The sequence below is a fragment of the Cynocephalus volans genome, chromosome 1 (assembly GCF_027409185.1).
Source record: "Cynocephalus volans isolate mCynVol1 chromosome 1, mCynVol1.pri, whole genome shotgun sequence".
Taxonomy (NCBI): domain Eukaryota; kingdom Metazoa; phylum Chordata; class Mammalia; order Dermoptera; family Cynocephalidae; genus Cynocephalus; species Cynocephalus volans.
The window spans coordinates 121,430,867-121,456,954 of NC_084460.1; the positions used below are offsets into that span (position 1 = coordinate 121,430,867).

A 26,088-nucleotide genomic window follows, 5' to 3' on the forward strand; every position below is an offset into this window, starting at 1 on the left:
CCTTTGACACCAAGAGAAATACACACATCTCCAAACCACATCAGGGTTCTTGCCCTGAAATGTCATTTATGCCCATCGCTACTTAAAAGGTCTGTTTTTCTCCCCTACCCCACACCCAGCACATTTTCTGCAGCAGCTGGGTCAAGCATGAGCAGCATTTCCACCACTGACTCAATATCAAAATATTCCTGGGCTGCCCTCTTCCCACATCCTTGTTCTGTCCTCATCCCATAATCAAAATTATGTATTGGACTTCAAGTACATCTTATTATTTAACATGTTAATACAGAAGTACATACATTACTGTTATTTTTTTAAATTTAGTAACTATATTTCAATAATTACTTTCTAAGCTTATGTATGTTTTTTTTTTTTTTTTTTTTTTTTTTTTTTGTCGTTTTTTCGTGACCGGCACTCAGCCAGTGAGCGCACCAGTCAGTCCTATATAGGATCCGAACCCGCGGCGGGAGCGTTGCCGCGCTCCCAGCGCAGCACTCTACCAAGTGCGCCACGGGCTCGGCCCTTATGTATGTTTTTTATACATTTACAAATATTCTGATAAGGAGTCCATAGGCTTCACCAGACCAAAGGGCTCCATGCCACAGAAAGGTTAAGGGCCACTGTTCTTGAGTGAGTATTAGAAAGTGAGATTTGAGATTTTCTCTAAGGTCCTCAGGGCGTGGGCCAGGGGACCTGAGGTAACAGGTGGGATTCACTGACAGCAATGGGGCAGGTTCTGGGAGCAGAGGGACAGTAAGATTATTGGATAAGAGCTTGGGTGGGCTTTGGAGACAAACTAAAATAGTGGCCTTGTCTAACTACAGTGTGATCTTGGGCAAGCCACTTCACCTCTCTGAGTTTCCATTTCTGCAGCTGTAAAATAGAAATAATAATATACTATACAATTGTTGAGAGCATGAATTGAGAGGATATATGTGGGGCAGCAATTACTGCCTACTTGAATGGAACTTAGCTGGCTATAGAGGGGCAGCCTTCCCTACCTGGGGACTTCCAGGGCTGAGGTACACTGTTTTGGTTTTGAGACAGGCACTATCTGTGCCCTATACAAGCTTCCCATATCCTTCAACTTCAGGGATACTGTGAAGTGCCCCACACTCTAAAATACACATAGGCAGACCTTAGTCCCCTTCCTCTCCTTCTGTCCCTGGCTCACTGAAAGAAGCAGCAGGCCTACAAAGCAGATTCCCTGTCCCAGAGCAGAAGAGACCCCAAGTTAAGAGAAGATGTTCCAAACCTTTCCAACACTGGCCACAGGAACCAAAGTACCTGTGTCTGGCTTCACAGAGCAGCTGGCTCCTGACCTGATATCTCATCACCCGGTAAGCAGTGTAGGGATTTACAGTCCAAGCTGCCTCCCTGAGCAGGCCAAGCCAGGGTCAGACCCAGACTACCAGCCACTGGGCAAAGAGCCCTGAAGAAGATCAGGGGAAACCCCTTTACATGTCTCATCCAAAAACTTGCTTAAATGATATTCAAAAATTCTGTTGTAGAAAGGGATATGCATTCTTTAAAAACTACATATATTGATTTTCTTGTGATTATAAATGATAAAAGATTAGAAAACACAAAAAACTTATAAAGAGAAATTAAAATCAACCATAAGCCTGGCCCTCAGAAACCAAAACTATCAACATTGTGGTAAATTACATAGTTTTATATCTTGATTTCATCACTTAAAAATACCTAGAAACATTTTCAATATGGGCTCTTAAAAGACACAAAACTATTCTATCAGATGCTATTTGTAAAATGAATCGGTTACTGAGAGATGTCATGGTATTCCTAAGAACAGTATTGTGCATTTAAATATAAGTTACACCCAGAAAACTGATAGGAGGAGAGCCCAGTTTAGTCTTCTTAAAGTGCATATAATAGTAAACTCTCTTCTTTCTCTTTAGCTTGAAGAGAATGTAAAGAAGATACTTTTGTGTCCTCAGCAAAGAGGCATTATATGCCATTTTTCTTTTTCATTTTCTCATATCTCACTTTTCCCCGATAAGGAGAAATCTTTGAAAATTCACTGCTGGAAAAATGGTGTCTTACTCGAGAAAGTGCTCAGCAGCTGAGGAGAAAACTCCAGAAAGAAGTGGTATGCCAAGAAGAGCCCTGGACTTGGAAACAGAAAAAAACTGGATTCAGATGTCAGCTCTGCCACTGTCATTCCCCCACATGTCATGAGAGACACACACCACCCTCTCCATAAGGATTAAAGGATTGCGTAGATTAAATAAGACTGTATGTGAACGTGCTTTGTCAACAGTAAAATACACAGAAGAGTAATCACCGATTAATGTTACAGTGGCTGTTAATAGTACTGCTGTTGTTGTTTAGCGGCTTGAACCACTCACTGCAGGCACTTAGAAGGGCAGTGTCCAACAGTGGGTAAAAGCATAGTATTGAGCCAGAGCACTTCCAAGCTTAGCAGATTGTTTAAACTCTCAGTTTCTTCATCTGTAAAATGGGATCATGATAGTATGATGATCACACCTACCTCTTAGGACTCTTAAGAGGATTAAAATTAGTTAATTTAAACACACTGCTTAGAACTGTGCCTAGTACATAATAAACATTATATAAGGTCAAGTTTTGAAAACAGTGATGAGCAAATATAAGATTGCAATAAATTTATATCAACTAAAACTATTAGGCACATTTTTAAAAGCTTTCCACAAATATATTATCATCATAAATCAGGAAGTTGGATTAGCAACCTCTGTCAGTTTCCCTAAAACCTCTGCCTCCCACTCCACCCCAGCTCAGGAGTGGCCTCCTCCCTTCCTACCTTCTCAGCATCCTGCTCAAACAGCCGCAGCTGGAAACACTGGTCCAGCTTGAGCTTGCGCACGTGCCACATCTGGTGCAGGTGCTGCCGGGTGGAGTGCAGCTTGTCCAGGAGGCTGGTGATCTTGGGCACCAGGCTCTGAAAGTCAGCGCTGCCCGGAATGCAGTTGCGCCCTGAGAAGCCATCACTGCAGCGGATGCACTGCAGCAGCCGCTGCCCCTCCCGGTCCAGCTCCTCCACAGGGGCCTTCAGTACCTTCTTCTTGAGCTGTGTATGCTCATCAATGAGCCGCCGAGAGCCCTCCACGTCCACAGGAAACTCCTTCCGGGCCAACATCTCCTGTAGGTCCTCTAGGCGCGAGAGCAGGTGCACAGCGCTGTTGAAAAACTCCTCCAGAGACAGCCGCAGCTCGATCCACTCCTCGTGGTTGTAGTCCAGAGAGCCGTCAAACTCCTCTGTCAGCTGGGAGGGGTCCACCAGCTTCGTGAGGCCCTCCACAGACACCATGCTCGTCTGGGAGGGGCAGACACAGAGAGGGAGACTCAGCTATGTGAGAGAAAGACCAGGGCAGAAATAGGCAGGAGGAGGGAGAGGATATGGTAAGTCCACATGAGAATGACCACAGCCTGCCTAGGAAAGGGCAAGTGTGAGACCATGAGTCCCACTGGTCAGGAGTCACAAATCGGCCAGGCTCAGCAGTTTTAACAGACTGCTGACTGCTTCAGCAAGCCTCTACACCCACCCGCCATTTACCATCCAAGGAAAGATTGTCTTTAGGTCCCTGCTCCCTTAATCTTCCCTCCTCCCCACCCCAAGTCCACCACAACAGGGATTCAGATGCTAGAAGCAGAAACTGGAAGAAAAACCTACCCAATGCCTGGAGGTCAGTTTTCTACAGCTTTAAAACTAAGGCCCATGGACCCAGGATATCATTGTGGTTGGATTAAGCAATGTGGGTCAATACTGGGGTGCAAGGATTTCAGTGCATCTTTCTGCTTCAGCCTGGGCCAGCCCCAGCCCCATCCCAAGACTTTCTCTGTTCACAGGTGCTCCTCTGTGGTACAGTGAGCAGAACCAGGGCTGGGCAAAAGGGAATCTGAGCCCTCAATTTTCTCTGTGAGGCCCCTACAAGCTCTTAGAGAGCAGAGTGCAGAATATGCCTCTCCAGCAAATGATGGTACAGCAACCACACCAGCTTATCAACAGACATCTTTTCCTTCCTATAGGGCCTCAGGCTTCTCTTCTCTCTCATGAAGAATGATAGGCTATCAAAGAAATATCTGGGTTCAGGTCCCAGCCCTATACTACTAATTGCAGGCTCAGAGGCTCAGTCTCCTTCTCTGCACATTGGAGATAACAACCCACTTCTCACAGGGCTTGCTGGGATAAAATGTGTCAGTCTGTGCAAAGCACACAGGGTGCCCGGCATGGAGTACTTGTCAATCCTTGTTAGTGCAGGATTGATCTGAAGGCTGTAATGATCTGAAGACTGCGTCATTACCTGAATCCTTCAAAGCAGTTTGTCTCTGTGTGTCTTGCTACTCTCTGTGCATACCCTCTTATTCTCCCTTTCCCTCCCATCCTTTCCTAAGACACAGGAAGCAGCTGCCATAGGCAGGCAGGAGGGCTGGTCTGGAACAGTAGTTCTCAAACTTGGCTGCTCATTAGAATCCTTTGGGGAGTTTGCAAAAGCACTGATGCTCAAACCCCACCCTTAGAAATTTGTATTTAATTGACCTAAACTTGAGTTTGGGCATGAGTAGTTTTAAAGGCCCCCCAGATGTTCTAATGTGCAGCCAGCATTACAAACCCCTAATAACCTTCTGCTCAAAGCAGCATTGGCATGACCTAGGAGCTTGTTAGAAATGCAGAATTGCAGGCCCTACTGTAGACCTACTGAGTCGTAATCTGCATTAACAAGATTCCCAGGGAGTTCATGTGCATTAAACTTTGAGAATTCCTATTCTAGAGCACTTTCCCCTTTGAACATGGCTCAAAATTAGCACTTTCAGGAAGTCCCTGGGATTGAACAAGCCTGGACACTCATCCCTGTATTATTTGTCACCTCAGTCTGCAGTAGGTATTAAATTTGCTATTTTAAAGATACTGCTTTATAAATATTCTTTTGAGTGGGAGGCCCCCAGCTATCTCTCCTGTATCTCTTTGTATAGGAGGCATAGACAAACTTGCTCAACTTAGAGTGAAAGGGGTGCAGGGAATGCGACTTGAAGGGCAGCTATGCTGAAGCAAAAGCTTCAAGACTCATTGGAAAGATCCTTTTCAGTCTCTTCAACTTATATATTTACAGGCTTGCTGTCACTGCGTTTGTATAAACAAACCAAAAATATAAAAAGTATTTTCCTACATTCGGTAAGGGTTCTGGAAAACTATGATAGTTAACAGTTTTTATACCAAGCCAATTTTTTGTGTGTTATTTACACAGAGTGAGAACTGCCTGGATCAAGTGGTCAGGTCATTGTGTTCAATCGCAGTCTACTGGAGCCACTACCCCCCACAAAGGTGCTCCTGGCCCCTGGGGGACATAAGTCTAGAATGGAAAGCTGCCAAAAGATTAAAAGCAGCTCTGCCTTTACAACACACACACACACACACACACACACACACACACACACACACACACACACACACACACACACACACACACACACACACTTCATCCCCTTGCAGATGAGGACAAGAATTCTGAGAAAGAGAACAGCTCAAATTTGGTTAGGACAAAGATGCTTAAGTCATTGATTTAATCTGATGTGTTGTCATTAAAAATTCTCAGAGGACACATGCCCTCTGGAAAATTCAATTAAAAAAACAACATGATTTCCCTGATTATGAAGGTAATATATTATCCTTGAAAGAAAATAGAAAAATATGAACAAAATTCATCCATAATCCAGCCACTTCAAAAAAACCACTGCTAACATTTTCAGGTGTCTCTCTTAGTCTTCTTCTCCATACACACACTTGGAAAACAAATTCCAGATTACACTGCCCATACTGTTTTAAAACCTGTCTTTTTTTTAAACAATATATCATGAAAATTTTTTGATGATACTATTTTTCTAAATATGATTATATGACTTTTAATGGCTTCATAGAATTTATATATTAATATCACTGAAATTAATGGATAGGATACAACCTGTATATGTACATATACATGTGCATTATATATGTATATATGTGTACATATGTGTGTGTGTGTGTATGTGTACATCAGTTTGTGGAAAAATAGAATTAAAAGATAACATGAATCTTTCCATGAACTTTCTGAAGTACTCTCATATATATATTACTGTGAAAAACACTGTGATGAACACCTTTGTAGACATTTTTTGTTTGTAGGTTACTTAGATTTTTACCTTTTTGTTTTGTTTAGTCATTGTATTAAGAATATTTTCCTAGAAGAATTACTAAATCAATAGATATAAACTCTTTTTAAGGCTTTTGATACAAATTGCAAAGTTGCCCCCAGAAACAGTTGTCCCAATTTACACAGCCACCAACAATAAATAGGATTGTCTAATGAAGCTGTGCATTTGGGACAATCTCTTGAGCCTCTTATTCCTCCCCAGATTCTAACTGGTAAGGCCATAATGGCCAAGGAATCCTGAAACCTCAGCTCTTGACATGTTGTATATTGTAGGGTAGATGCAGAAGAGAAAGTGAGAAACATGTGGGCTGCAGAAGGGGAAGAGAAAGGAGGTGCTAAGAGAGAAAGGTCTGGCTCACCTCAAAAATGAATTTGGAGCTGCCAAAGTTGGTCTTCTGTTTCTGCCAGAAGTTGTCAGGTTTGATGATGAGGGCCACATGAATCTCGGCTGGAAAGGCTTCCTGCAGCGTTTTAAGGAGGGGCTTGATGAGGTCCCACTTGGAACCCCGCATGTCGATGATGACGGTGAAGCCACGTTTGCACACGTCCTCACTGTGGGGAGGTCAGATGTCAGGCATGGTCACTCTGGGCAGCAGAGACTTTGGAATACACAGTCGAAAAGCACCCAGAAACCTGCATTCCCCTTGACCTGGACTGCCTTTCCAACCTCACACCAGGTCTCCTAGCCACCTTCCAACCCAACCCAAAACATACTACCTCAGAAAACTCTTCTAGATCAACTCCATCCGGCCAATAGTACTGGCATTCTGCCTTCTTCCAGCACTTTGCAAATAAATTGGCCTTCCTAATAGTCAATTGTTAACTGTTGGGCTGTTTACTGTTTGCATATTTACAATTATATTTGATTTCTCTTTTAATTTTTGTCTCCCTCTCTTTTTCCTAGAATGAATCATGTTCTATAAAGACAGGGCTCCTGTCGCCCCCTTAAATCTGAGGTGGAGAGTTCTTGGCAGGAGTGCTGCTCTTCCCTATGCCCACATCAGTGACAGACACTAGAACACCTTACCACTGAACTCAAACTAGGCCAAAGTATCCTTTCCAATAAAGGACTCTAGGCCAATTCTGCCATTTGATTAGAGAAAGTAAACAAAGTACTGATACCATGTATTTGCCACCATTGTATTAAGATGTATTACTTGCAACTCAAAATGTATTGCCAGCTTTAAAAAATCAGGTCGCTGAGTCATGCTGATCATTCAGAGATAGCCATGTGTGGGACTGACTGGAACAATGGATGCAATCCAGTTGTCTCATGTGCTTACATTATAAGAGCAGGGTGTGAAAATGCACATTTCAGAATGCTAGGGAGGGATGGGGTGGGTAATTCTTGAAATCAAGGCCAGTTGAAGTGACAGTGACTATCTCGAAAATCAAGAAATAAGCACACTAAGTGAATCAAGATATTGCTATATAACATATAAAATAGTAAAGTTTATTTAAACACTGAACTTTGATCATAACTCCTGAGAATAGAAAGAAAAAAAATGAATATGAAAATAGTTATCTCAGTTTGGAAGAAAGTCTATGTTTTGGTAGTTAGGGTTCTTTCCTTCTCTATTTTTGGATTATGTAACACACCCATTTATTTTACAACTTAAAATAGACTTTAGTTAATTCACATTTTTTTATATATAAACACTGGTGTAGTATTTCCTTAGGGTCTTTCACTTAATTTCCCACTTTTCAAATTGTACTTGTTTAAACCACTATGCATGCGACGTGACCCTTAGATATTGCCCTACCACATCTCAGTCACTTACAGCTACTGGCAATAAGGCCACAGTTGGAGGATTTAGATCACAAAAGGAAACAAAAAACCCTTTTCAGACTTCATTCTCAAATCTCAACCAGTGATGAAAATGTCATAGCTCCGTGAAGAGACCACAGCTCCTGTGACTGTGTGTATGTCTCAAGCACAAGGCAGCTTACTTAGGCCTCCCAGTTAGAAAACTCTCCAGGTGAGGGGCTCTCTCCAGCATGGAAGACTGAGTCTTTGTTTCTCCCCAAATCCTGCATCCTAAAGAAAAGGAGTTGCCTCTTGTTCTCTGACACTTATTGAATCAACAAGTGGGCAAGGTCTTCCATGAATAATTTTCTCTGCCTTCCTGTCTGAAGGCAATGTGACTTTTTCTTAAATCACAGGATTTCTTTCCCATTATAAGAGGAACAACTGCTAATTATAGAAAAGTTAAAATATTCAAAGTTCTACATGAGATGCTAATAGTAGGAGCTTACAATACTGTGGACTGTTACTTTTCAATCTTTTTTGTACATATATTTTTCATATCATATAGTGTTCCACTTTTCACTGTAACAGTTTTTCCTCATCTAACATTTCTTTGAAACTGTTACATTTATAATATATAGTCTATCTTATATTTATGCCATAACTTATTTGATCATTCACTATTGCTTTTCAGAAAAGTATATCAACTTACATTCCACCCGCAATGTATGAGAGTACCTTCCTCACCGTATCCTCACCAGCACTGGTCACTGAATTTTTAAAATTTTTGCCTATTTTCTAAGAAAAACATTACATTACATTTAAATTTGCATTTCTTTGATTACTGGCTATAGCTTATTGGCCCATAAGTATTTCTTCTGTGAACTACCTGATCAGTTCTTCCATCCATTTCTGTATTAGGGTGTAATAGCTTTCTGTTGGAGTTTAATGTCTTTTCTCACTGAGTGTAGATTACTTTAGCTCGACTCACATTTGTTGCATGCCCAATTATGTCAGGTACTGCAACATAACTGTGGGTCTTGCCCTTCCTTTGAGATGACAGTCTTCCTTATTTTCCTGCTCCCCAGGCTCCATCCCTGTTACCATAATTACACTGACATGAGAAATCTCCATCCCTAACAAAAAACATTCAGTGTTGCTACCAAAAACTGGAGGTTGACTATCCCCACATCTAACTGTGGCACAGTCAGTAGCAGGTTACACCCTATTAACTAATCTTTTCTCACAACTAAAAGTAGAAATCAGGTACTAATATTCTCTAGGAAGTTCTCACTAGCTCTGGAGAAAGGGGCCTAGGGGCTGAATGCTGAGAACTAATCTAATTGGCATCTTTCTGTGAAGACAACCTAATCTTACAAGGTGCTTTGCGTGTTTGGTTTCAAGTAAAGGGCATAGTTGGGGAGGCAAAGAACTGTTTACCACATGCTTTTTCTATGCCAGGACTCAGGCTGGACACTTGCCATATGTTATTTCGTTTTTTCTTCACAATAACCTTATAAACTGGATAAGGTTATCTCCATGTAAGAGAAGATGAAATTGAGGCACAAAATTTCCCTAAGGTCACACGACTAGTAAAGTAGCTAAGCAAAATTTCAAAACTAGGACTATTGACTTTAAAGTCCATGCTCAGATCCCTATAGCATACTACAACCCACCACACTGACACTATGTGTGGTATTTTTGTGTTTGGGGACAGGAGTTGGGGGTCAGCAATGAGGAGATTAGGTTAGGGAGCTCACAGGAGATGCGGGAAATTAGGGCAAGGAGTCCAAGTAGATGACGTCCATTCTCAGTCTATGTGAAATCACAAAACCCCAGAAGCAAAAAAGCATGGCATATTGAGAAAGTTCAGGTAATTCACTTTGGCTCATGTGGGTAAGGGCAGACAGTGAAGAGAGAGAGGCTGCTCTGAGTGCTTTAGAGAGCACTGTTCTGGGCTCTGCCCCTCCTCTTCCACACCCTCCCCCCAGGGGCCAAGGAGACTTGCCCACATAGAGTTCATGCAGCACACTCCTCTGCCCCTTCTAGACCAAGCTCCTAGCACCTGAAACCCTAAAACTCTCTGCCCAAAGGGCCCTTAGCATACTTCCTGGGCCCATGGGTACCTCTTTTCAGGGTCTAATCCCCAAGGGCAAGTAACACCACCAGTCTGCGAACCTACAGGCTGAGGGGTAGCACAGGGCTACTATTTGCAAGACTGTGGCTGGAACATGGGTGTGTGAGCTGGGGGTTACACGTGCGTGCATGAGACCCTCTGTCCTGCAGGACAGAGCTGGACAGTGGACAGGAAGGTAGGCAGAGCATTGGCTGGGAGCTAGTCTCTCCATGCTGCCATGTTTGGGTTTGGAACTCAGAGTCATCCAACAAACCTAAATTTGAAGTTGGCCTCCTAGGTTGCTATGAAGATATATTTGTCAAGGTAGAAGGACAGAATGTGTTTTATTTAATAGTTTGTTAGCTTGCCACATTAATTTTAAATATTCAGACAAAGGGTATGTGGGTTTCCATTTGTACTCTTGCCCCTGGCATCGCAAAGTTAGAATCAGACCTTACAAGAGAAGAGGCTGGAGTGGAAGCAGACTTCAAATCAGGATGCATCTTGTATGCCAAAGCAATGAGGAACCACTGAAGGGTGTCATTCAGGGAAGGAACATGACCAGGTGATGTGGAAAGACTGCTCTCCAATTGTGTAGTAGGAGAGTGAACTGGGGTCAGCCCAAAGGAATGGTGAAAGTAGAAGCAGAGAACCCACCTCCTTTGGGTCCTTGCTAAAATGATTCCTCCATGAAGTCTTCCTTGGATCACCCTCTTAAAAACAATAACTGTCACCTGACACTCCCTATCCCTTTCCCCTGATTTATCTATCTCCTTAGCACTTACTACCATCTGGATAATACATTTTATTTATTTATTGTCTAACTTCCCTCGCTGGAAAGTAACCTCAATGAGGGCAGGAATTTTTATAATCATTTCACTGGAGGATTTCCAGTGCCTAATACAGTGCCTGGTGCATATGAAGACTCAATACACTGAGGAAGTAGAGGTAGCACTTAAGGGTGTGGAAACTAGAACCAAATGTCCTAGGTCTGAATCCTGGCTCTATCATCTATCTACCTGTTACGGAAACTTGGGCAGGTTAGTTTTAACCTCCCTGTGCCTCAGTTTGCACACTGTAAAACATGAATAATAACAGTAACTACATTACAAGTTGTCTTAAAGGCTAAGTTTGTTAATATCATCAGGCACTTATGATAGTGCCAGACACATGTCAGTACTATGTAAGTCTTAGCTGCTGTAGGCAATGCCATTGGTGCCCCACGCAGAGCCCCCTGATTGACCACTGTGTCCTTCCTCCAGTTCTGTGAGTGTTGCAGCCATCAGCTTATGCCTGTGGCCATCTCTGGAGACTCACCTGTGGCTGTGGGCACCACTTCTCCAAGAACCTAGGCAGTCATATCCCACCCCAGGCTGGCCAGTGCCTCTTGTGTACAGGTGTGCCAAAGCCTGGCCCTTTACCTCATGGTGGAGGAACTCTGGAGTGTGATGCATGCTCCATAGCCTCCCCAGCCCCCAGTGATACCAAGACCTTGCTTGGTCTTTCCCCTTTCCCAACTCTGTTTCTCTCACTCCCTTACAAGTTCTTCTTGAACAGCACACCCTTATTAAATCATTTCCACCCAAATCCTTGTCTAAATGGGGCCGGCCCATGGCTCACTCAGGAGAGTGTGATGCTGCCAAATCCCTGTCTCAAGAAACACAGCCTGAGACATTTATTTTTATTATTGTGTTATGAATAATAATGTGCATATAAATGATATTCATACATATACAAAATTCTGAAGGCAATTTGATACATGGTCTGCAGATTAAAAGAGAAACATGGGCTGGAAATTTTAATGTGGGAGTCACATAGTACTTGGCACATAGTAGACGTTCAATAACATTTGCTGAATGAATATCCATGAATGGGTGGGAGCTGATGTACACAGAAGTGGGTGAAATCACCCAGTGGAAAGGAGGAAGAGGAAAAGAACCATCCTCTGAGTCAAGGATAGAATTGATGAGAATATCAATGTTTATGAGATGGGAGAAGAAAAGTAGATGAGCCTGAGGAAAAAATGCAGAGTTTAGAGAGAACTAGGAGAGAGGAGTGAGGTCAAAGAAATAAGGGAAGACAAAATTTCAAGGAGGAACCGCAGTGTCAAATGCTGCCAAGTTAGGTCATTAACTGAGACCAAAACTATTGCATTTAGCAACTAAGAGGCCATGGCCCCATGGGGTGCTGAGGTACTACAGCCAGAACTAATGTTGGAGCAGGGAAGTAGTCTTCCTAGTCAATCTCTATAGTGATTAGAAGGAAATGTCTAAGTCATCAGGGGCTGCTTGTGATGCTCACCCACCCCTGGTCCCATCTCTCCAACTCCAGAAGCAGCCAGGGCCTGCACAGTGCTCTTTGGTCACCCGAAGCCCCACAGTGGCTCCCAGGTGCCCTATTCTCCTCTCACTCAGTGTGCTTAGATGGGGGCAGTTTGAACAAACCAGTTAGCACTGGAATATAACCAACAGGCAGCCCTCCTCTTCCCTTTAGGTGACTTACCTTTTAAAAGATATTTATTAGTCAAATTAAATATCCAGAGGCAGACTTTTGCACTATGTATGGTGAGGTTGGGAGCACAGAAATGTGAAGTTTGGAGCAGCAGGCCTTTAAACCCACTCAAGAGGGGAAAGGGCAAGGTAGTGACCCCTCCCCAACTCTCACACCCACCCCCTATTTGAGAGGGAGACAGCAGCCACCACTCCATCCCCCTGCCCCACTACTTCGCATCTGGGGTTTAGGCCCCCTTGGGCCCCCTTGGCCAGCCTCTCACCCTTTGTGATAAATTACAGTGCCTTCAAGCTGAGCTGTGAACTGTTTCATCGACTCTCCAGGGCTCCCGGGCCCAGAAGTCATAAACGTATACTGAATGACCAGATGATTGATCAGCTGTTTCTTGTACTCAGTTCTAAACCATTTACTCTTTTGTTAAATGTCACTGGGGCTGTTTTCATTCAGCAAGCCTGTGTTATCTCAAAAAAGCATTTTCATCACTTTATGCCAATCCTTCTCAAACTTTAGTGACTTTCATTATCACCTAGGATACCTGTTTAAAAATACTGACTTGGGGGCTGGCCCCCGTGGCTCACTTGGGAGAGTGTGGTGCTGGGAGCGCCCGAGCCCACGGGTTCGGATCCTATGTAAGGATGGCTGGTGTGCTCACTGGCTGAGCGTGGTGTGGACCAGAAAAAAAAATACTGACTTGGGGGACACTTTCCAGATATCCTGATGCAAGTCAGTCTGGGATGAGGCCCGGGAGTGTCCCTCAGTGATCCAGGAACAACACTTAGACTCTCTAAGGTGTGGTTTGTGAGAGTTTAATAATGAATATCATTTACATCAAACATTAGGAAACACATTAATAAATAGTAGGTAACATACAACTATATCAAGACAGAGTAACAAAGAAATTAGTCAGAACAACATTTGCAAAGTGAACCAACAGCTACACTATACAGGAGCCTATCAAAAACGTTTGCAAGTTTCTCTCTCCATAGCCTCACGCTTTTTCATATGGAGTCATTTATTGCAAGCATAGGCTTGAAAGGATTTCTGCCATTGGAGTAAATGACTCCACTTCTTTTTGTGAAGACTGAACTCCTATCTTGACCTACAGAGGCTTTCCCTGAAGGGCTGGGCAGCTGCCCTCCTCAATGTAGCTGATTGTACTCAATCAGGTGACTGCTGAAAAACTGCTTTCCTGGGCTTCCCTCTCTTCTAAATTGCCGTGAAATTGCTGTGGAGTTTCCAATTATTATACACCTGACCTGGCAGCCTCGTCTCAAACTTCTGGGCAAGTCCTGGGTGTTTCTCTAGGTGCCTCTTAGGTCTTGCCCACCCACATATGATGCCTCCAGAGTTGCCTCTTGTCCCACTGGGCTGTGGACTATGTGAGGGCTGGCTCCAGGTCCAATGGATCCAAGTGTGGATGGCATCAGTGGGTGGGGATGTGAGAAATAAATGAATAACCATGTCACAACTGACCTTTTTTCATTCATGGTGGCCTCCCATGCTTAGCAGAGATCACAATTTAGCAGCCCACTATTGAGTCCAATCCCTAAAACTGGCTTTATTGGGCATAGTTGTTTTTTGTAATGCTTTCACCTGTCTTTCGAGGCAGACTTAAACCCTCCACTTTTCAAACCACTCCAGCTCATTTACACACTTACATGACCTATCTGCTTGTTGGCTTTTGAATTTGCCTTCTCTGTCTTAGCTGTTATTATTCTCCCAGCCCTGATTCATACATTAGAAGACTCAATGGTCTCACCTTGGTCTCAAGCTACAGGTTGTTCTGGGACCTGGACAGCAGGGCTGAGCACCTAGCAACCACAGGCCAGGGCTTCACCCTGGGTTATAGTCTGGCCTCAGGGAACCACGTGCCACTTCCTCCCATCTTGCCTCCCGATCCCTGCTCCCTCAGATCCTCCCCAGGTCCCTGCCAGAGCAAAGCCCAGACCATTTCTCTGGATTCTATCCTGGCCACATTAGTGAGTCACCATGGATACTTTCTATTATCATCTGACCAAAAGGTTGGATTCAAATGCTATCCCCTCTCCTTCTCTGATGTTGCCTACCTTCCTGCCTGATGTCCTCTGTCAGAGGGATCTCTCCCTCACTAAAAGAGACAACATATTATCCATGCCTTTCTTAACACCTTTACCAGTTTCAATTTTGTATTAGACTTTGCTCTCTTATACCTCTATGCCTTTGTGTCTGCCACAACCTCATCCTTGCCTGGACAACTTCTACTCATAGTTCAAAGCTCAACTCATAAGACTTCTTCTTCCAGGAAGTCTTCTCTTACTGATACATTTGCTCCCCACCTAATTCCATCCACAATGGGATAAGGACTCTTCCTATGCATTGCCATGATCCTGTGCTTACCCACCTGACAACTGTCATATATGAAGTAACTACAGCCAAGCTCTGGCTGACCAATATCTGCATCCTCACAGAGATTTATATGGCTTCAAAAGGAGAATCTACTCATGAAGTTGCTTCATAAACAATAAGGTGTCACATATATATACAATCATATTATCCATTAACACATTAACTTATTCATCCAACAAATATTTTTGACTATTTACTTGTGGCTGGACCAGTACTAGGCACTAGGGATATAAGAGTGGGCAAGACAGAAACATGAGGCTATATTCTACAAGGAGAGATGGGCACAAGACAGTAGCTAAAGAGAATATATATAAATTATGGTGATAAGTCTTAAGAACTTATCAGGTTGTCGGGACCGGCCACTTGAGGAGCTAACATTTAATTAGAAACCTAAACTGAGAACTAGTTAAAGGAAGACTAAAAGAATAATTCAGGTGGAGGGAACAGTGTGAGAAAAGGCCCTGAGGTGGAAAAAAGCCTGTGCACCGCCTGCATCTCTACTACAGTGTAGTTCAGTAAGGAAGCAGAAGACCAGCAGCCATATCTGGGCAGAGCTCTCAATCTTGAGGACCCGAAAACTTCAAGCTGGAGAGACATATAAAATGAGAGCCAAACTACTGAAACTTGGAACAGCTGTTTGGAAAAAACGGGATATATTCATATATTAATGATAAAAGCTAACTTTTACTCAGCACATGAGGCCATCTGTATGCTAAGCATTTTATATGCATTATCTTATTTATTCCACACATGAAACTCACAAGTAGCTGCTATTATTATCCCACCTTATAGTTAAGAAAACCGAGGTTCAGAGAGGTTGCTTAAAGTCACCAGGAAGGGGTAAAATGAGGATTTGGACCTACGTCTGTTTGACTCCAGTATCTTTGTATGATACCACCATGCTATCTTGCCTCATAGAGGTACAGTACACTTGAGCTTAAAAAAATCTTAATGCTTGTTTTTGCCAGGCCTCATGTTACAGCTGAGGACAGCAAGTTCCAGAGGAGGGAAGTGATTTGCTCAAGGTCACACAGTTTGGTTATGTCTTGGCCATTTGGGCCAGACATCCAGGTGTCAACTGCTTTACTCCAGGTTTTTTATTAAACCATGAGAACTCTGGAACTGACAAGAAGAAAAATCCTCCCTTGAAGAAGCAGACATCTGGCTTGGAGGCCCAGGGTATCCTATGTGAGATTAAAGCTCTGACTAGGGAATGAGGACCATTCCAGCTCATGGTTGCCACAGTGCTCTGGCAGCAGAGAGATGGCCTGATCCCCTTTGATCCAGCTCCTGTGATGCCACCTGAGATTTACCCCATTTCTATGAATGTCTGGCAGATTCTCACTTGAAACAGCTGCTGGAATAAATATAACATAGCTCTATGCTGATGGTAGTTGGGGAGCAGAGATGTGCCATGAGCACCACTCGAGCAGACCAGCTGAGGAGACAGGGCTTTTGCTTACCTCCTCGGTGTGTGTGGCTGAGGGCTGATTCAATTGATGCTAGTTGTGGGGTGTCAGCAGTATGGGGGTGTCAGCATGATACTGCGGGGTTCAGGAAAGCCCAGTGCTTTGGCAGTAATGGAGCAAAATTAACCTTCAAATCAGACCTATTCACTAAGTTGTCTAGGGAAAGAGACAGAGTAGACTGGGTTAGAGGGCTAGACTGGTCATTGAGGAGTGGTTAACAGACAGGAGGACAAGGCAAGTTAAGGACTCCCCATTTAATGAGGGTGGCACGGCCCCGCCACAACACAGCTCTGGTCCTACAGGAGTAGCATTCAGGATGATTTGGAGAGATGATCTGGAGAAGTCTTACCCATGGTGCCTGGACAGCCTTTAACACCTGGAGACTGTTCACCATGAGCTGAGAGAAACAAGAAAAGGGAGGAAGGAAAAGTAGCCCCAAACAAGTCATCTGCTTCACACTTTCCCTTAGAACTGTGCTGTACCCATGTCTCCCTTAAATCATTTCATGACCCATTTGTGGAATTCTCACACCACGCTTGGAATGTGGAGTCTCTGGCTGCGGGATCTAGATTTGTTGGAACATCTGCCCATGCCCCAATCTACTTAACCTGCCTTCTGCTCCTCATTGCTATCCGAACAGTGGTAGCAGTTCTCTGCCGATTGCCCCAAACCAGACCACACTCGCTTTCTTAACCACCAGAAATCAGCAGGTGTTAAAGAAAAGTGTTACAGACACATTAGCACCTGCTCTAAGCGTTCTAATTGGTATAATCAAAAGTAGTAAAAAGAACATTGAAGGAGGCAGTGCCTTAGAGAGAAATGAGCCACTCTCGGGAATGTTGTATTGTGAATGACTGTCTGCTCCCACAGACAGTTCTCAAATTCACCCTTCACAACGGGAGGTCTCCTGGATGGCTGCATGTCCGAAAGGCAGGAGACTGGGGGGAGGCTCCCTTTGCCCATCATTCACCTCTCTCCACTGGGTCACCAGTGACTATCCACCATCAACTGGCTTCTGGCAAGATGTTATTCAGCTGTCATCAAGACTCCTCAGGATCCATGTTAACTCATCCAGAGGTTTCCTAGGAAGACACCCTCTGTCCTCTTTCTCAGGTCATTATTATTCCAAAGAATTGGTGTCTCTTCTACCCATGTAACAACATATTTTTTGCCTGTGCACCTCTGGCCTGTGATACCAGGGCTGTTGCAGGGTAGGTGAGGTGCAACGTGATGTTTATCCTAAATCTAAACCTCAATTCCTCCTCTGTAAAGTGGGGAGATTCTTGACTAATTGGTCTGGGATTAGACTCAATAATTAATAAAAGTTCCCCTGGTGATTGTAATGTGGGGATAGTTAAATGCTATTAATGGTAAGGTTACAGAGATCTGTTTGCCCGTTTCCTGGTCTAGAAACTATCATTGCCAGTTCCCCACCCTTGAGTGTGCCAGAAGCAAACTTAACTCTTGCCCCAGTCAGAGTCCCAGGGAAACCCTAACTGGAGACCAAATGAGGAAGGTGGCACTTTCTACCTCTTTAAAGTCTGCTACCTAATTCCACCCAAATAAGGCTGTTTAAGCAGCAACAACAAAAACCCAATTGCAAATGTCAGGAGTGGGGATGTGGCCAATTCTTTTTACTCCCCCCTTGGTAAGGGCATGGTGAAGTATTAAATAGCACAGACTCAGTCTCCAAGTTTGCAACTGGCATTCCCATGTGTGTCAATAAAGTGACAGGTTGTGTGGCCTAAAATCACACAGCGGGACCACTGCATCAATATATTGACTTGTCCTCAATGCTGCCTTTAACAAACACTTCTAAAAATCAAGTCTGCTCAGAAAGAACAAAGATTTGCCATCCAGCAGATAGTCAAAAGGGCATGCTTCTAAAGAGTTCCAGGAATGGCACGGGTGACAGCAGGACTGGGGCAAAAGCAGACAGCGCCAAAGGATGAACCCCATGGAGAGGCCAGCCTGGGTTAGCTATGTAAATCCTGATGTGTTTGTCAATCTGCAAGATCCTCTTACAGCCTCACATTCTCTAAAACACAACTTCACTAACCAAAGGAAGAGACCTACTTGCTGAATCAAAGTGGTCTAGAGACACAGCATTTGGAAGGAGATACTATTAGCTAAGAGAAGATGCTGGCAACTCAGCAAGGACTGGAATCATTGCTCCTAGAAGTCTGGGGCTGGCTGGCCAGACAGGGAAGGTGGCAGAGAGGTGGAATCAGGTGGGGGTTGGATGGAAATTGATGTGTCCAGTTCAGGACAGCAGCTTCCTGTCCTATTTCCCACCCTCCCTCACTGTGCATCCCTTCCTTCTGGGCCATTCAGAACATGAAGCAGAAATGAAATGGAAACCAAAGCAGCAGAGGGAAAGGAAGAACAAACAAAACAACCTCTCCACACAGCCCTCCCGACTTCCCTGGCCCTCCTCACACAAACCCCAGGGCCACTCTCCTCTGGCCTTTTCCATCCGTTCCTTCTCCCTCCTCCCCCACAGTCAGCTATGTGAAAAACAATTCATCTTTTAACTTAAAAAAAAAAACAAAAACCAAAAAAAACCCCTGCCATTATAATTACTGCTCAAACATCTGTGAGTAGACACAGAGTCCACGTTGCAAAGGTTGTGACCTAAGCACAGTGCCTCAGTCACCCAACTATAAGACACATGGAGTTCTTCTAAAAAGAAGAGAGCTGATGGGAACCAAGAAAGGCTGCAACAGTGTGGCTTTATGCTGCCCCTAGCTGGTGTGCTGCCTCCCACCAGGCTAGGAGCCAGAGCAGTACCTCTCCTGGGCTCAGCCCACTCCATCATCCTCACCTCCCTCCACCCTCTCACGGGATCCCCCACTCTCCATCCGAGCTCTGGTTTCCTGGCAAGGCAGGTGGAATCCTTGTTAGTAACCACACGTTTCCTCCAGGAAACAGCTCTCAGTGCCTGCACATACCTCCTCTCCTCCCCGCCTCCTCTTTCTCCTTAAGTAACTGGCTCCTTCTTGAGAGCCCAGTACTCTTTGCCTGAAGCACACACAGGCACATGCACACACGTTCCCACCAACACAGACAACGCTACACCTCACAGAAGGTCACCCTCTAGGCCATGCCCACTGGCCTTCACAAAACACTGCGGGAGCTCCATTTCCTGCAGGGCAGCTAAACTGCTTTCCCTCTGACACCCAGCCAGTGTTGCCCTGGCAAAGGGGACTGATGAGGTCCCATGGTTTACGTGGAGGTAAAACCCTATGGTGGCTCAGACACTAGTGGGAACCTGGGAACAGCAAGAGAGGTCAAGGAGAGCCAGGGGAGGAACACTGGGAGGGGGGTGGGGGACGTTCAGAACATGGGACAGAATAGGAAGGGTCAATGCAAAAGGCTCCAAATCAGAACCACATAGGCTGCCCCCCATGCAAAGCCAGCTCAGAGGCTCTGAAAGCTCACATGTGGGTGGAAGAATCTCCCGTTCATGACTCTGGGGAGGACCTGACCCCCATGGGTGCTGCTCTGGGGACGCTGCTTGTCCAACAGGCTCTGTCCAAGTCAGGGGGCAGTGCAGAGTTGCAGGGAGCCCAGGACTGGCATTCTGGCCCCAGGAACACCACTAGTCAGCTGGGTGGCCCTGGACACATCACCACACCTCTCTGGACAGGACTCCACCCTTTCAAAGGGAAGGAGTTGGCCTTGCTGATCTCTATAACCCTTTCCGGACTTGAGCTTCAGGATTCTAATCCATCCCCTTCCTTTATAATCCAGACCAGATTTTATCTCCAATAAACTGTCTCGGTTAAGTCCATTTAACTGGTAAGCTTGTTTGACTGCTGCCTTGAAAATATTTAGTTTTTGTCTTCTCCAGTGGATACTGGAACTTCAACCAGACCACAAGCCTTCCTGAGGGCCAGGTCTGCCCCCACCCCTCACCTCCCCACTGCCTTGTTAGTCTGCAACTTCAGCCAGGGGATCATTTGACCATTCCCTCTGAGTTGGTGTATATGTGGGAACTAAGCAATTGTCCTGTGTAATTTAATCCACAATTAAATCTGGACTGATCTGCAGTCATCCTAATGGAACACTCTATCACAGTCAGGGCTGGGTGAAGGAGAGGAATGTCTTGCCTTCCTCCAAGTCCAAAACAGGGAGTTTCTCTTCAGCAAGTGAGTTCTGAAGCCTAAATGTCCTGCAAAATGAAAACAGCCTACGGTCTGGAGATGGAGGACATTCTCTTCCTCACAGAGAACCAGGGAGAAGAGCGTCTCAGCACTAGGTTCAGGCCTTGTCTCAGGCACCAGGCCAAAATCTGGTACATGAATTACTGGTGATGGGAACAGATAACATTCCAGCTCAGGACAAAACAGTCTGAGAGACAGGAGGGAGAAAAATATGCCCATTTAGTGTTCTGGAGTAGCTCTCAAAACCAAGGCAGCTTGACCTAGAACAAATGGGGGGTGGGAGGTAGAGGGAGGCTCTGAGAGAAAAGGAAAGCAGGGCCAGGGCCATCAGGACACACGTTTGGATTACGTCAGTAAATTATCCGGAAAAAGATTTGTCCTCGCTGAGTCACCGTGGCTGACAAAGTGCTCCTGTCTGGGTTCCGGGATAAATGTGGCTGGCTGTCAAACTTGCTCAGTTTAGAAACAGAAATACACCTCCATGGTGAGACAGAGTCCACTCCTGATTCCCTGCATGCATCTCCATGCTTCATGTCCCTTTCCCCTCGGGGAGTTCCCAGTCTAACTGAATTCAGCCGACTTGCAGGTGGTGCTTCCAAACTCGGGGGCAAGGAACAAAACCCACCGTTCCTACCGTCAAGAGGTTTACCGTCTGTCAGGGACAAAGCTTGTGGACAATCTGATCTCACAGAAGAGACAGGACCCCTCCCCACTATATAATGAGTTTTCTAGGTTCAAAAGTCTTTTTCAAATTTTGTTCAAATTATTAGCTCTGCTTATATAATGCTGAACTTTTAAGAAAAAAAATTGTGAAGAAATCTTTTTCTCTAAAGCAATCTAAGAAGAAATGAAATGGGATAGAGAAGGCAAGGGGCTTTTTTCTTTCAGTGAAAGTGACAGTGGCAAACTGGTACAGAAATTTTCTGCAACTGGCGAGAATATTTACCAGAGTTATAATCTTAGCAACAAAAAGCTCTAGGTGGTGATGTTTTTCTTGTTCTCACCTTCCACGTTCAAAGAAAAAGAAATAATGTATGAAAGGGAAGGTTTGAAAAGATAAATTAAGACTTGTATCTTCAGTGTCTGTGGCTGATGAAAATGGTGAGGGAGACCGTGGGATTCTGAGAGGTAAGCACACTTGCAGCACAGTGACTTTACATCTCAATTGGAAGCTTTCTTTTTTTGTTTGTTTTGATTTTAATTTTAATTTTTAAAAATATTTGATTTTATAAAAGAAAGTTAAGAATTATTATAGACACACCACATTATTTAGCCATTTAATTTTTTCCCCAAAATAGCATCATTATAAAATTCCCAGTTTCAACTGGCAATTATTGCACATCTATGCTAAACATTTTCACAAACATTATTTTAACACTTACTACAGTCTTCTGAGAAAGATTGGATTAAACCCATTTTGTAGTCGAGGAAAAATAATCATTGCTTACTGGTTACTTAAATTTCAGTGTTTCAATAAAATTTTAAAAAGTCAAGCCTGGAAAATTCAGGATTTAATGAGGAGAGAACAGAATATTACCATCTGGAGTCTCTGACACAACCTATCTATATCTTCTTGGGCAGGTAAGCTGAGTTACTCTATGACTTGGTGGCAGCTTACCTAAATTTCCAGAAGTGTATACACTACAGGTAGTCTCTCTACAAAACTCAAGTGTCGTAACATGAAGTGTCAGTAATCCAAGATATACTTGAAAACATACACAACCCCAAACACCAGTGAAGGGCACATAATAAGACCTAACCAATGACAGGTGAAGAGAGAAATACAAAACATGCTGAAAATGATCATATAGCGGTGGAGAGGGAAACAGCCCCAAATCTGGAATTCACCAAGTGAAAAACACATCCTTTCCCCCCAGTACTAGGCTGTGTCTCCAGCATCCACATTCAGGGAACCCCCTTATTTCCAACATTCCAGCCAAATGAATTCCAGCTAAATTTTAATCACCCTGATTACCTAGCATGAACTTCAGAAACACCTGAATGCATCAGATCTTATTTCACCTGACATGTTGAAGTTTACCCAATGAAGGTGACACCAAACACTTCAGCTTCCTAATCAGCCTGTGTTTGGTGAGCCATAGACTCCAGTAGCCTAAAAGAGAAATTAAAATGACCTCACCTAAGCTTTAGAGGTTCCTTCAACATTGCTACCCAGAGACAAGTTCCAAAGAGGCCTAACTTTCTCGATGGGAGGCAGATGAGGACCCCAGTTCAGTTGAGCACAGCGGAGGTTAACAACCACTTTGAACCAAGCCGGGGTCTGACGGCGCAACCAGCCAAGGAGCTGAAACATATCATGGGCAAAACTAAAGATTCACCAAGGGAAAAAAACAGTCAAGCCTTTTCGAGATTTCATATCAGATCCTAATATTAATGTGTGGTCACTGTTATGGGGTCATATTAGTTTAGGAAGGTAAAAAGAATCCCAGCCTGGGAGACTCCAAAGGGAAGACCCCGTGACCAATTCCTTTAGTCTTTCCAAAGCTAGGATCCAGTATAGGTGCATAATATATGGACCTAAATTAGGGTTTCTTGATGAAGGTGATAACAATGTTTTCACAGTGGTGCCTGAGAAATAAAGAGCAAATAAATTTGGGAAATATAAAGAAGTGCAATTCTAAAGTAAGTCAAACTGGAAATATAACCCAGGAAATTTAGAAAGCAATTTGTTGTTTCACCAGCCTTAAAAAAAAAAAAAATGTCCATGATTGCCACAAATCTATCCCAAAGATGCAGACAAAGGTTTATACACAGAGATGTTTACTGAGGTTTATTTATAATAGTAAAGTTTTGAAAATGACTTAGATGTCTAATGACAGGGTTAACTAATATATGCATCCCAAGACACGCTATTATATGTGAAAAGTTTTTAATGTTATGAAAATATTCTTACAGTATAATGCTAAATGGAAAAAAGCAAGGAGCAAAATTGAATAAACAATATGATTCAATTCTGGATTTAAAAAACTCTTAAAAAAGACAAAGGAAATATGTCAATATATTAATTACCTGTAGGTGACAGAGTTACAAGTGCTTTTTTAAAAGTTCTTTATATTTTTCTGCACTTACTTTCTACAACAAGGAATTATTTTTCTAATTTAAAAAAATAGGCAACGATTTTGTCACAATGTTAGGCACATATATCTATTTATTCAGTGTTTCTTACAAGCCTAATAAGTGTTACTGACCCTGTGGCTATAACTACTATTACTACTAGGTCTAATCCTAAACTTAAACACAACCCTAACCCTAACTTTGACAAAGCAGTGCTAGGGACAATGAAGAAAAAGTGACAAAATAAGGTCCCTACTTTCATGAAAGGCAAGGGAAAGACAGTGCCACTTGTTGCCAGCTCCTTCTCTGTGCTAAGTCCTAGGCTTAGTACTTTATATGTGCTATCTTGTGTAATTCTCACTACCATTGTGTTTGGTAATAACTTTATACCTATTTTGTCGGTGAGAAAATTTGCTAGCAAGCATACATACTTCTCCTAGAGAGGAGAGTTCTAGGATTCGTTCTTCCTGGGCTAAAATCCCCTCCACACTTTCCAGGTGTCAGTATTTTTCATCGAGCCCACTCTTTCCTTCTCTGTTAGTCCACAGTTCCACTCCCACTAAGTCAAGAGTACACACTGAAGACTCACGTGAAGCAGAAACAACACCCCCTCTTATTAGGAATCCTTTTGTCCAGCGCTGAGTCCTTGATTTATCACCTAAAGACATTTACTGGTTCCTGGAATAACCAGGGCTGCTTCTCATAGTTACTTCATGACCAATTGGTTTCCGCCTGATTGCCCTGGTTATTGTTCTCCAGGGAATCACAAATGTTTGTCTCTCTGCATTTGAAGCTTCATGGCTGGCTCTTACCCCACTCCCCACAACCTGTTTGTTTTCACAGGCAGAGACACAAACCTGCCAAGTCCTACAGTGGTGGCATGTCCATGGAAGTGAATCAACCTCAAAATGCATATTAGCTAACTGCTAATTCCAGAATTGTAGTTCTGATGCCAGAGCAATGCAGAAGATAGAAACAGGCAGGCAGCCGAGTAAAAGAAACACCAAGATCCAAGGAAAATGAACAGGATGACCATCGCTAGAGTACAAGAGAGATCACCCCCACCAATCCAGGCTTTACAGTCAGGATCCCTGCACCTTACAGTCTTTTATTCATCTCTTTAGTTTCTATGGTCTTAAATGCTTTTGTTTTTTTCCTGCAGCTCTTGGTGTAATTTGGTAACTGATTCATAGCTGACTATCATCCACAGATGAGCATAAATGGGCAGAGTCTACTTATCTAAACCTGAACCCCAACCCCTGGAGGAGGAACTCTGAAGCCCCCCTACCAGCACCCTCCAACCCCCTCCACTGTCCTTCACATCCACAGCCACCATGGCTACTGCCTTAACCAGCAGAAGCCTAGGTTTGACGCAATCACTACCTGCATTTTCCACCTGCAGCAACCTTCATGCTTAGGTTCCAAAGAGAACCCTTGGAAAAGTAGGTTTGAAGTAGAGGTGGTCCCTGCCCACCACTGATACAACTGTCTACCCTCCACCCGCACCATCACACCCTTCTATTGTCCCCTTGTTGCAATCCAGTCTTAGCCCATCCTTCACAGTCCGCCTTTTCACTCTCCCCAAATTGGTCCCCCCACTCCATCACCACTCTGCTCTGGCCTCCTCATCTCTTCAGCTCAGGCTCTGGTGCTAGATCATTTTACTCCAAATTATACTGGCTGTGTACCTACAAAAGAGTTACCTAACCTTTCTAAGCTTCAGTTTCCTGATATGTAAAATGGAAATAATAATACTACCCATCTACAAGTCTGTGAATTAAGTTAATGCATATAAAATACATATAACAGTGCCTGGAACCGATCTAGTAAGTGATCATTAAATGTTAGCTGTTATTGTTATCTTTAACTTATATTATTGAAACTTCTTCCTCATTTCCTAGGCTTCTCCTGATTCCATCTTCCACTCAGCTGCCAGAGAGTATCTCCTAAAATGCAATATTAACCATCTTTCTCCTACTGAAAAGCTGTCCCACTGCTCTTTATTGCCTATCAGTAAAACTTAACTGGACCCACGGAATTCTTACATGCCTTTCTGCCCCATCCTCTGCCACTCTCCCCAAAAGACCCTATACTTCCACCATCCTGAGTTTCTGGAAATTAATCTGAACACCCTCTAATCTCCCTTGGCCCACCCCCTGGCATTTCTCTGAGCCTTTCTCTCTAGCTAGACTATCCCTACCCTTTGTACTTTTGTCAAAATTCTCTTAAGGCTTCCTACCTCTGCTCAGAGAGCTCCTCCCTTCTGAAGTCTTCCATTCCCAGTCAACAATGATGCTGATGTTCCACACACTGTGAGTCCATAGCACTGGGCTCAATTCTACATTTCAGCGTTTATCACCCATAAATATGGTTGTTACCCATATTTATGTATATGCCCAACTCATCCAGGCCACAGAAGGAGAAGCAA

General features: G+C 43.8%; 1 protein-coding gene across 6 annotated transcripts in view; it reads right to left on the minus strand.

Annotated features, from left to right (window-relative positions):
- KALRN (kalirin RhoGEF kinase) overlaps window positions 1-26,088 on the minus strand; it is a 621,231-nt gene that overhangs the window by 399,560 nt on the left and 195,583 nt on the right. For all 6 annotated transcript variants that reach the window (XM_063076707.1, XM_063076704.1, XM_063076720.1 and 3 more), the window contains exons 4-5: window positions 6,551-6,743; window positions 2,804-3,316 (exon numbers count right to left, since the gene is read on the minus strand). In XM_063076707.1, coding sequence (XP_062932777.1) covers window positions 2,804-3,316; window positions 6,551-6,743 — 706 coding nt within the window. The remainder of the gene's footprint in view (window positions 1-2,803; window positions 3,317-6,550; window positions 6,744-26,088) is intronic.